Source organism: Eschrichtius robustus, chromosome 13 (assembly GCF_028021215.1).
Source record: "Eschrichtius robustus isolate mEscRob2 chromosome 13, mEscRob2.pri, whole genome shotgun sequence".
NCBI lineage: Eukaryota > Metazoa > Chordata > Mammalia > Artiodactyla > Eschrichtiidae > Eschrichtius > Eschrichtius robustus.
The window spans coordinates 55389635-55402530 of NC_090836.1; the positions used below are offsets into that span (position 1 = coordinate 55389635).

General features: G+C 37.3%; 1 protein-coding gene across 1 annotated transcript in view; it reads left to right on the forward strand.

Moving 5' to 3' along the window:
- HELB (DNA helicase B) overlaps positions 1 to 12896 on the forward strand; it is a 33949-nt gene that overhangs the window by 11515 nt on the left and 9538 nt on the right. The window contains exons 7-11 of the mRNA XM_068561722.1: positions 1678 to 1832; positions 4975 to 5056; positions 5925 to 5984; positions 7129 to 7357; positions 8158 to 8301. Of these exons, the coding sequence (XP_068417823.1) occupies positions 1678 to 1832; positions 4975 to 5056; positions 5925 to 5984; positions 7129 to 7357; positions 8158 to 8301 (670 nt within the window). The remainder of the gene's footprint in view (positions 1 to 1677; positions 1833 to 4974; positions 5057 to 5924; positions 5985 to 7128; positions 7358 to 8157; positions 8302 to 12896) is intronic.

Below are 12896 nucleotides of genomic sequence, written 5' to 3' on the forward strand. Positions count from 1 at the left end.
GGGGCTTAGGACCTGGAACTAGATTTTTGACTATACTTGAGGACAAAAAATGACTTACTAGATAACATAGAATTAAATTGGAAGGTAGATTTTGCTCAAAGGAGTGCTTTCTTTACGATGATTTGTTTTCTGTCAGAAGAGTTCTTACTTCTTTAATGATGGATGAAAAACTTAGTAGCTTATGTGGAGGTCTTTGCAGTAGCTATCGGGTTCAGACATTCAGCAGGACAGGATATTGTATTAGACTACAAGATGCTGTTTTTGTTGCTTAAACGTTTTCTTGGTTGGATGTCAGCAGAAACGAGAATATTCAAAGCCTACTATTTCCCTGCCCCATCTACCCTGGAAAAGATAGTGGGGGTAGAGGCAGAATGGACAGGAATAGGGTAGATGATATAGGTTCGTACTGGGACGTTAAGAAAAATAATGCAGTTGGAAGTGTAACTATAACTCTTCTATAACTCTTACCTATAACTCTTCTTCTCCTACCTAAAGTCCACCTCAGTTTTGGAATGTTGGTAGATGATTGGTCATTTTAAAGTCTAGAAATCTTGGAAGAATCCAAAGCACACTAGGTTTCTTAGAACTCAATATTATCTGAAATTTAGGAATTCCTTTTAGTAACCCTTTCGATATCTTTTGGGCTGAGCTGTGCTCCTTTCATTATTTCTTCTTGGTCATCATCACCAAGTGTTTAATGACAGAAGGATCCCAATGATACCACGGAAAAGCTTCTAGAGATAGAAGTATGTTACCTGTCCTGGGTCAGAAGCAAAACAGGAAATCCATGGTGATTCTCAGTACCCCAAATTAAATTTGGGATAGTTCCAGCAGGGACAGCCTTCTTCCCTCTTTCTCCTTTCCTCCCTTCCAACCCTGTTGGGAAGGATTGAAAGATGACACAGTAGGGTACTATACCTTTGATAGCTAGGCTGCTGTTAGGTCTTTACAGGGTGTCAGTTTTCTTCCAAATAACCAAGGAGGGATTCTAGTATGACAAGGCCCCTGGCCTTTACTGTGCTTTCTGATTTGACTTGCTAGTCTTGGGGAATACAAGAACAAAAGAAGGATGAGGAGGGAACAGAAACAAAGAGAAGATGTGGATACTTGGTTCAGCTGGGAAGATGAGACCATATATATGATATATACAGAGGAAAGGAGAAAAGAAAGAGTATGATGTAAATGTATGGAAAAGGCCCCAAAGAGTTTAAATTAATTTGAATAGAAAGGAATATGGAGCCCAGTGGGCCCAGATTTCCCTCCTAGCTCCCCTGCTTTTTACCTCTGTGATCTTGGACGACCCCACTGTAGTTAACTAAGCCTCATGTTGCTCCTCTGTGAGATGAGGATAATACCTACTTGGTATGGTTCTTTAGTGGTCTGGAGAAAAGTAGGTCAAGTTCTCAGAATGTTGCTTAGTAAATTCCATGACAATTTTTTCTAATGCTTTTAATGTGCTAGGGGTAGGGGACTGATGGATAAAGATAACATTATGGTCTTGTTAAGTGTATTTTGAAACTCATTTACTATTTATAATGCATATATGGGTAGTCCTTTTACCCTATTTATGACCTATTCACAGATATTAATTATTGTAATGACATTATCTCTGCTCATATGTGAAGATACGTTTTTGGATACTAATGCTCTTGGTGTATTATTTTACCTTTATTTAAGAATCTCAAGACGCCAGTTTCCAACATTTGATGCAGAGCTGAATATCTCTGATGATCCAACATTCCCTGTCTCAATACAAGATAAATCATTTATTTTTGTTAGACTCCCAGAAGAAGATGCCAGTTCTCAGTTCTCAAAAAGTAATCATCACTCTTGTAAGTATAAACTTTTATGTTATATAGGGTTAAGTATTTCAGTTTTGTAATATAGTTATTAAATGACTAGTTATAATTTTATTTGATGGTAAAAATAAATATTGCTAGTAAAACGTTAGGCACTGAAAATAAATAAGCTAATTTATTAATCATCAAAAACAGATTACTTTAGAATTTTGTAAAGAAGTAAGCTCTTGACACATGCATACTAAGGACTTAGTAAATATTTGTTGAGTAAATAAGTGGATGTAGATGATTAGTTTAAAATAAAGCAAAGCCCTAAGTAATCCAGGTTCATTCAGGAGAAAGCATGTCTTAATGAATGAAGCTTTTCTTTTACAGCAAATACTGTAAAAGTACAGTATTTGCTGTAAAAGTACAGTATTTGCTGGAAACGTAAATACTACATTTGTTGTTTTGAGTACATTTGTGAAACAAAAGTAATGGCTGTCAAACTCTTGCCAAGCTGAGTTCCTAATAGTTCTGTTTCTAGTAAAATGGACAAGCATCACTTCTAATTATGGGTGTTAGGATGACAGCATGGTAGGGTTGAGGAAGTGCGTGGGATAGGGAATCTTCTGCCTTATGTGTATGACCCATGTCACATCACTCTACCATTTGTAAAATGGGAGTCATAGTGACAGTGCCTGGGGGCAGTTGTGAAGGTTGAGGGTGTTCATAGGTTTTGAGGAACTATATGAATGTTAGTTTTTTGTGAATAATAGGTATTAAATTATCTACTCCAAATGAATTTATTTAAATTGAATTTATTTATTTATTTAAATAATTTGATCTTTATATTATAAACTTAACTTAGCAAGCTTTTTTAAATAGCGTAGTGGTTTACTCAAAATTGAATTAGTGAAAATTTAAATGATTTTTATTGAGGATTTATTGTAGTTGCCACAGTTCTTCAAGGTATATCCTTCCTCCTTAGCAGCTTTCACTCTGCATGTGAAATTAATTGACATTCAACTTTATCTGTAAGCCTTTCCTCCTTTGTGTGTCCCCATCTCAGTTCCTTTGGGTTAGTGTTCATTCACATGTTACATTATTCTTTTTTTAAATGAGCTCATGTAATAATAGGATTCTATAAATGCCTTTTTGGCTTTTTTTTTTATTATTATAGAAATCATTTATATTCCTTAACAAAAGTCAAGTGATACAGAAGTGTTTGAAGTAAAAATTAATATTTTCTTTAATCATCCCCTGTCCTCTTCCCCTGAATCAACCCCATAAAGGTCACATCTATAGGAAGAGCTTGGAGTTTCTCTTTTTAAACCGTGTTATATCCATACACAGACATATATTAGTTTTACATAATTTGGTTTATAAGCCGTGTATTGTTTTTTGACTTGTTTTTTATTACACATGTTGTGAATAATTTATAGATAATGTTTTATTCTCTCCACAGCTTACTTAATTCATAGTAGGTATTAGTACAGATGAAAAAAATGAGACTAAGATGGTTAAGAAACTGGCTTTCTTTGCCACTCCATTTAGATCTACCTAAAATATGTTTAGTTTTATTTCTGGCACGCATTCTTTAAATTAATGAGAATGTACTTAAAAAAAAAAGTTATTTCAGAATGGTAGTGGAGCTTAGCTGGAGCTGTTTTCTATCTTAATTACAAACTTCAGCTGGGAAATGAGTCTCTTCTTTAAGAGAATTGAATAAATTACTCCTTAGAGAGGCATATAGTATTTTTTTGTTAATAATTAAGTATTATTCCTTAATACTTAAGTAATAAGTATTTCTTAATAAATTACTCAATTATTCCCATTATTGCAAGGTACAAAGGCCTAAGACAGGCTTCATAGCTGGGCTAGAATTCCAGAGATGTTAAAATATGAGAAAAAAATGCGTATCTTAGAATCAATGAAGTACAGCGTACGTATTGATCTGGGAGATGTAGAGAGAGTGAACAAAGCAAGGAGCAGAACAGCGCGATCCTGTACGTGTGAAAAGAAACCAGTGTTTTGTGAGACCTTTGGCAAGCGGGGCTTGGCTGGCAGTGAGCTGAGTCTTGGACATTTTTTAATGATAATCCTTCCTTCATCTGAAAAATGAAGGGCTCAGCGAGCAACTGATTCAGTCTTCCTAGAGCGGGGATCACAAGGCCTGGGCTTTTTCATTCCCTTGTGGTTTATCTGCTAAGAGGGAAAGACCCAAAAGCCTGGAATGTTTTTACCCCAATTTTTATTTCTTCTGCCTCTCCTGAGAAATGTTCCCTGATTTGTGACATTGCTGAGAGAGGTTAGAGGAAGCCTGCTTCTCAGCGCTCTGCAAAGGGCAAGCTGTAAGTGGACATCATCACTGTCAACGATCTGAGCTCTAAAAGAGGGAGGCTGGTCACTCTACCCCACTGGAAAATTTCTTTTACTTCCAAGAGCCTCAGTTTCACGGTCCTAACAAGGATGTAATGAGTGGTGCTAGTTAAACTATTTAATAGCTGGTAGGGTCTGGTCACTCTTGGAATGGATGCCCTTCCTGTGTCAGGGTTAACCTTTTAGTTGCTGAATCATGGGGAGATCTGGGGGCTCTGGAGGAAGGAAAGACATGGCTGGGGTGGGAGGGAGGGCACTGTGGTGTTTGGGGAGTAGCTGTTTTCTAGTTAAAACAGAAATATCTCCACATGTTAAACTGGTATGTATCAGCTCAGTGTCGGCCCTGTATATAATAATACATGCGTCATGTGAGTACTGTGAAGATTAAAGATGAAATCACATACGCAAAGCGTATAGATTCTCAAATTATAACTCATGACCACTAGTACCACTAGAACTTAAGACAGAAAGAAGTCTTACATTAGTAATTATGTTACATATTTTGTCCTCTTGTTCATACTTTAAATTCAGCATTCACAAACCATCAGTAAATATGCAGTGGTGATATTACAAATTAGGAGCTGTCCTGGCTAGTGATTGAGGATCGAGTGTCTGGAACCGTTACTTTCATTCTCTTTTCTCTTGCTCCTGCTGATGAAACAGGTGAGGTTGATGCTCCCATGGTGAACTTGTATCCCATTTGGTGAGATGTTTTCCTGGACCCCTTAGCAGGAATTCTGAATTAGTTTCTCCATTGAAACAATGTTATAATTTAGTGCTTTGCTGTGTTAACTTTTTTCTCTTGAATTTTCAGATTTATATTCTGCAGTTAGTACTTTACTCAAAGAAAAGGACCTAGAAGATGCAAAAACATCACAATTTATTGCATTTAGAAGGTAAAGCGTTTACAAAATTTTCGTGTTTTTAATGAAGCTTTTAAATCTCATATCTTATGAATCTAGGTGCTGTTGGAATAGGAGACTGGTAGTTCATCACTGTGAATTCTCTTCTCTTATTTTGAGGTATTTCTTGGGTTAGGTCCAGCAGAAGGCAGTTTCTAAAGAGGGCTCTTTCTTTTTATTGGCCACGCCTCGCAGCTTGTGGGATCTTAGTTCCCTGACTAGGGATCGAACCCGGGCCCTTGGCAGTGAGAACGCTGAGTCCTAACCACTGGACTGCCAGGGAATTCCCTAAAGAGGTGCTCTTTCTACCAAATATTATATTTGGTAACTCATAGGAAATCTGAGTGGAAGAAAGGGTTATGTTAAGATCAAAATTACACAATACTTTTCCTGGAGAAAGTCCTGGAAACTTTTTTTTTTTTTTTAAGATTTATTTTTTATTTATTTAATTTTATTTTTGGCTGCATCGGGTCTTAGTTGTGGCCCGCGGGCTCTTCGTTGTGGTTCGCGGGCTTCTCTCTAGTTGTGGCGTGTGGGTTTTCTCTCTCTAGTTGTGGCGCGCAGGCTCCGGAGCGTGTGGGCTCCGTAGTTTATGGCACGCGGACTCTAGTTGAGGCGAGTGAGCTCAGTAGTTGTGGCACGTGGGCTTAGTTGCCCCGTGGCATGTGGGATCTTAGTTCCCCTGATAGGGATTGAACCTACATCCCCTGCACTGCAAGGTGGATTCTTTACCACTGGACCACCAGGGAAGTCCCAGTCCTGGAAACTTTTGATAGAATCCAGTATCTCATAATTGTTGGTAACAGAAATCCACACAAAAGAGATTCCATTAAGATGACCCTTGTATTTTTCTGTGTTCCAGGCAGGACTGTGACGTGATCAACACCTGCTGTTGCAAGCACTACACGGGCCGTCTAATCAAGTGAGGACAGTGCTTCCTGGATTCGCCATACTTTTGTTTGTTTTGACATTTATCACTGTAGCGCATATTTAAAAATCTTTTTTCTCCTTTGTGAAGTCAAATGATATCTTCAATTAAATATAATATATATCCTTAGGAATTGACTTTTTGGTAATCAGGGTAATAAGAAAAATAAAGAATAAAATTGTCCCTGTGGTTTCCTACCTCTAGCTTCTCTAAGATAAGCGTGGAGAATTCAGGGCAATTTTTCAAATTAGAATATGTGTGGAATGTGTACAAGAACCTTAGCAACAGGGTGCCTACAGAGAGCACCTTAGGTGGACTTTTATCAGGGAAATAGGAGCATAGAAAAGCCACTCTATTCACATGTAGGACAGACTAACTCACTTCTCTGGCATTTATCAATACCTACTCTTTATTAAGTGCAGAGAACCCAGAGAAGTGTAAATTTCAAGAGGAGCTCCCTGTCTATTGAGGAAGGACACAAAAAACCATGATAGGTAGCCCAACAAAGGGTTGAAAAGCACAAGATTGGGGCCATCCAGTCTGGGTCACAGTAATTGTGATCTTGGGCAGGTAATTTCACCTTTCTATGTACGTAAAAGAGGACACTTACCCAGAATTTCCCTCATAAAGTTGTAGTAAGGATGAAATGAAATAATATACCTAAAGCACTTACCACGGTAACTGGTATTATCACCAGCATTTATTTGATTTGCTGCTGTTATTCTGATATAATTATTACAATAGACATATGTGTAAGTGCTGTAAGACTTGAATTGGGGTAGTGATAAGAGAGATTGGAGAGGAGAGGATGAATTTAAAAGGTAGAGTCGATAAGATTTTTGGTAACTTTTGGAATATAAAGGGAAAGAGAGACATCAGCCTTTATGCCAAGATTTCTAACTTGAAAAAATTCGACTGGGAAATGTCACTGAGTTTGAGGTGTGCAGAAAGTGTAGATAGTCAGACCACAACTGAGGGAGCCTGATTTCTTGTTTACCTTTGGAGAACAAAAGTGACGTAAAGAGACTGTGGAAATAATTTTGAGAACTGGATCAGATCTGAGTAAGAGTCAATGCTTAAAGAAAATGAAATTGAGGTTTTCCAAACTCTGATGCTGTATTATTATTTTCTAACCCAGAAACCATCAGAATAGACTTGAATTTGGAGTTGGTGATAAAATTTGTTGTACCAGGAATGCGTATCTCTCAGACTTACTCCCTGAAAATACCTTCAACAGCCAACAAAATAATGAACCAAAGGCCAGTGGCGAAGACTTCAATGGTACTCCTCATGGTTTTGCTAAAAATAAGCATGACTTTGAAAGTGGTATTCGACTCTGCAATGGAGAAGTATTTTTCATAACAGAGGTAAATGATAACAGAAAAATAGTACCTTTTTACCTATGAGGGATAGATTTGGTTTTCTTTTATTGCCCGAGGATTGATTCAGAATTTAATCATATCAGAGCTGGCGTTCTTCTATAATTTTTTGTTAAGGATTTTTGCATCTGTGTCCGTGAGGGATCTTGGTTTGTAGTTTTCTAGTGATATCTTGTCTGGTTTTGGTGTCTGACTAATGCTGGCCTCATAAAATGAGTTGGGAAGTCTGGAAGGCTTTGTGAAGAAACATATTTTTAATAAGTTTGAAGTGCTTGAGTAACAAAAAACAAGGGACAAGTGACACACTTATTATATTTTACAAAGCATCACTTCCTTGGTTGCTGCTTAAATGTAGAAACTATAGAAGCGGTCACCTTGAATTTGTCCTCATTGTATAAACACCCTTTTAAACTTACAAGTTTATTCTTTAAAATCTGTGAGGAAAAGTAAACTCTTTGCAAAAAATACCTGCAGACTTACATAGTCAGTGCAAGAAGTGAAATGTATAGTCTTCAAAATAAGAAAGACAACACAGACTGTTCTCCAAAGAGTCAAATAAAGGTTAAATTTCAAGGACCCAAAACTTCCATTTGTGGTTGTTAAAATATTTGGGTGTGTCTATACTCAGTAGGTGCTCAAGCATAGATTTTTAAGCTTTTTGAAATTCTTAACAATTATACATGCTATTTTATTCATAAGGTGCTTGCATTTTATGTTCAACCCCAAAATAGACCTTTACAGTGTACATATTTGAAAACATACAAAACAGTTATTTGTTTTGATGACAGGATAAAACTGATATAACTTTTGGAAAGCAAAGATTTTTGACCATTAATAATATGGCTGGCTTCGAAGTAACTGTGGATTTTGGGAAACTAATGCAATATTGTCACATAAAACATGCATGGGCAAGAACTATTCACACTTTTCAGGTAAGAATGGACTTTTATAAAGCAATTTAAATAGCTTGCCAAGATAGAGTACCCTGCATTATTTTCTTCCTAAGTTTTGTTGCTTTTATTATTTTTTAAATTAGGAAACAAAATACACAAAAGTACTGAAACTACTGTACAGACTCTAATGTTTTGTACTCTCTGCTTCAGAGCTGTCTTTATTTTCTGGATCTAAGACATAGTTAAAGCCTCATCCTGCAGGCCTTCCCATGTCTCCCAGGGAAAGAGCGGTCAGGACCAGGACAACTGAATTTCCCTCTTGCTTCCGTCTCCAGTGTCACTTGGTATGGCACTCTTACTGATCTTGCCTTTATTTAAAATTTTGATATTTTGTTCAATGTGGATCTTTTTTGCTCTAAATTTTAACTTTTAAATTATTTTCTTAAACTGAAATATAGTTGACTTACAATGTTTCAGGTGTACACAAAAGTGATTCAGTTATACGTGTAAATATATATGTATATATATTTTCAGATTCTTTTCCATTATTGGTTATTACAAGATACTGAATATATCAGTAGGGCCCTGTGCAATATAGAAGGTCCTTGTTGTTTATTTTATATATAGTAGAGTGTATCTGTTAATTCAAAATCCCTAATTTATCCCTCCCCACCCCTTCCTTTCCCCCTTTGGTAACCGTAAGTTTGTTTTCTATGTCTGTGAGACTGTTTCTGTTTTGTAAGTAAGTTCATTTGTATCATTTTTTTAGATTCCACATATAAGTGATATCATATAGTTGTCTTTCTCTGACTTACTTCACTTAGTATGGTAATTTCTAGGTCCATCCATGTTGCTGCAAACGACATTATTTCATTCCTTTTTCCTTTTTTTTTTGGCCGCATTGTGCAGCTTGTGGGATCTTAGTTACCTGACGAGGGATTGAACCCAAGCCCGGCAGTGAAAGCACCAAGTCCTAACCACTGGACCGCCAGGGAATTCCCCATTTTTAGTTTTTTAAGGAACTTCCATACTGTTCTCCATAGTGGCTGCACCAATTTACATTCCCACCAACAGTGTAGGAGGGTTCTGTTTTCTCCACACCCTCTCCAGCATTTATTATTTATAGACTTTTTGATGATGGCTATTCTGACTGGTGTGAGGTGATACCTCATTGTAGTTCTGATTTGCATTTCTCTAATAATTAGCAATGTTGAGCATCTTTTCATGTGCCTGTTGGCCATCTGTATGTCTTTGGAGAAATGTCTATTTAGGTTTTCTGCCCAATTTTTGATTGGGTTGTTTGTTTTTTTGATACTGAGCTGTATGAGCTGTTTGTATATTTTGGAAATTAATCCCTTGCTGGTTGCATTGTTTACAGATATTTTTTCCCAGTCCATAGGTTGTCTTTTCATTTTGTTTATGGTTTCCTTTGCTGTGCAAAAGCTTTTAAGTTTAATGAGGTCCCATTTGCTTATTTTTGCTTTTGTTTCCATTGCTCTAGGAGATAGATCCCCAAAAATATTGCTGTGATTTATGTCAAAGAGTGTTCTGCCTATGTTTTCCTCCAGGAGTTTTAAAATATCTGGTCTTACATTTAGCTCTTTAATCCATTTTGAGTTTATTTTTGTATATGGTGTTAGAGAATGTTCTAATTTCGTTCTTTTACATGTAGCTGTCCAGTTTTCCCAGCACCACTTATTGAAGAGACTGTCTTTTCTCCATTGTATATTCTTGCCTCTGTTGTCATAGATTAATTGACCATAAACGCGTGGGTTTATTTCTGGGCTTTCTATCCTATTGGATTGATCTGTGTGTCTTTTTTTGTGCCAGTACCATACTGTTTTGATGACTGTAGCTTTGTAGTATAGTCTGAAGTCAGGGAGCATGATTCCTTCAGCTCCATTCTTCTTTCTCAAACTTGTTTTGGCTATTTTGGGTTTTTGTGTTTCTATAGAATTTAAAAATTTTTTGTTCTGTGAAAAATGTCATTGGTAATTTGATAGGGATTGCATTGACTCTGTAGATTGCCTTGGGTAGTATGGTCATTTTAACAATATTGGTTCTTTCAATATTGAAAGAATCCAAGAACATGGTATATCTTTCCATTTGTTTGCGTCGTCTTCAATTTCTCTCATCAGTGTCTTATAGTTTTTGGAGTACAGGTATTCTGCCTCCTTTTTAGTCCTAGGTGTTTTATTCTTTCTGGAGTGGTTATAAATGGGATTGTTTCCTTAATTTCTCTTTCTGATAGTTTACTGTTAGTGTATAGAAATGTAACAGATTTCCATATATTAATTTTGTGTCCTGCAGCTTTACTGAATTCATTGATGAGTTCTAGTAGCTTTCTGGTGGCATCTTTAGGATTTTCTATGTATACTATCATGTCATTTGCAAACAATAACAGTCTTACTTTTTCCTTTTTAATTTGGATTCCTTTTATTTGTTTTTCTTCTCTGATGCTGTGGCTAGGACTTCCAAATCTATGTTTAATAAAAGTGGCGAGAGTGGGCATCCTTGTCTTGTTCCTGATCTTGGAGGGAATGCTTTCAGCTTTTCACCGTTGAGTATGATGTTAGCTTTGGGTTTGTCATATATGGCCTTTATTATGTTGAGTTATGTTCCCTTTATGCCCACTTTCTGGAGAGTTTTTAATTTTTTAAAATTTATTTATCTTGGTTGCTGAGTTTCTTGGTATCCTCTTAAATTTTGTACCCAAAGCAATGCTGAGTTTCTTGGTATCCTCTTAAATTTTGTACCCAAAGCAACTGCCTCATTTGCCCTCCCCTCATCCCAGGCCTTCCCACCCTCCTCAGAGGTGATTTCTGACCTGAATTTGTCTGTTCATATAGAAACAAGGTAACCAAGTTTTACATAAATGGTATTGTATTGATTATATATGTTTTTGCAACTTCTTTTTTATTTGTTTAACCAACTTTATTGGGGTATAATTTACAAACACATTTTAATTACAAAGTGGGATGGGTTTTGATAAATGTATCCCCTTCCTCTACCCTTGTGAGGTAATTACTTTTTATTTGGGAATAATTTTAGATTTATGGAAGAGTTGGGAAGTTAGTACAGAGAGTTCCCATGTACCCTTCACCCAGCTTTCCCTAATATTAGCATCTTATATAACTATGGTATATTTGTCAAAACTAAGAAACTACTATTGGTACAGTACTATTAACTAAAAAATACACTTTATTTTGATTTCACCAGTTTGTCCATTAATGTCCTTTTTCTGTTCCAGAATCTTATTCTGGACACCACATTGCATTTGCTGCAACTTGCTTTTCAACTTTATTTTAATATTGTTAATTCTCACAAGTTATTTGTGGCTCTGTTATTTATCTCATTGTTTTGAACTCCTCTCTCCGCCATTATGTTGTTTTGGTGACAAAGCTGCATCCACTTTCTTTTTATATAAATTTATTTTATTTATTTATTTTTGGCTGCGTTGGGTCTTTGTTGCTGTGTGCGGGCTTTCTCTAGTTGCGACGAGCGGGGGCTACTCTTCATTGCGGTGCGCGGGCTTCTCATTGTGGTGGCTTCTCTTGTTGCGGAGCACAGGCTCTAGGAGTGCGGGCTTCAGTAGTTGTGGCTTACAGGCTCTAGAGCGCAGGCTCACTAGTTGTGGCGCATGGGCTTAGTTGCTCCGTGGCATGTGGGAACTTCCCGGACCAGGGCTTGAACCCATGTCCCCTGCATTGGCAGGCGGATTCTTAACCACTGCGCCACCAGGGAAGCCCCCACTTTCATTTTTATGTAGAAAATTTTATAGGTTAGACTATATTCTCTAATAGTAGGCAAACATTAATTAGCGTAGGGTTTTTTTTTTTTCGAAGTGGATGGTGTTTTATTTATTAACTTACCCCACCTCAATTCCAGAAAGAATTTGAAATGGCTTACAAAAAGTGCCCACAGTTGAGCATGATTTTTTAAAATATAAAGAAATGCATGTCAGGGACTTCCCTCGTGGTGCAGTGGTTAAGAATCCGCCTGCCAATGCAGGGGACACTGGTTTGAGCCCTGGTCTGGGAAGACCCACATGTCGCAGAGCAACTAAGCCCGTGCGCCACAGCTACTGAGCCTGTGCTCTAGAGGCCGTGAGCCACAACTGCTGAGCCCACGTGCCACAGCTACTGAAGCCTGCGCACCTAGAGCCCGTGCTCCGCAACAAGAGAAGCCACTGCAATGAGACGCCCATGCACTGCAATGAAGAGTAGCCCCGGCTCACTGCAACTAGAAAAAGCCCATGTGCAGCAACGAAGACCCAACGCAGCCAAAAATAAATAAATTTATTTAAAAAGAAAAATGCATGTCAAGTGGAAAATAAAGTTAAACATGGTAAAAGGATTACTGCCAAGAGTGGATTGGAATGCCGATATGCATACTGTCCTATTTGCGTGTTAATGTAGACTGCAGATTTAGCTTTTAAGTTCCCTTAAGGCCAAAGTTCCCAAAGCAAAGAGAGAAGCAGTCAGTTGACTATGTCTTCTAGGTTAAAGTAAATGAACAAGCAAACAGTTGTTGAGAGGGGCAAATATTCCTAGCTGTGAGATATGGGAGAAATTTCTCCCATGGATTTTTATGATGGGGACTCTGGAATTCTGGAAACTCATATTCTTCAATTT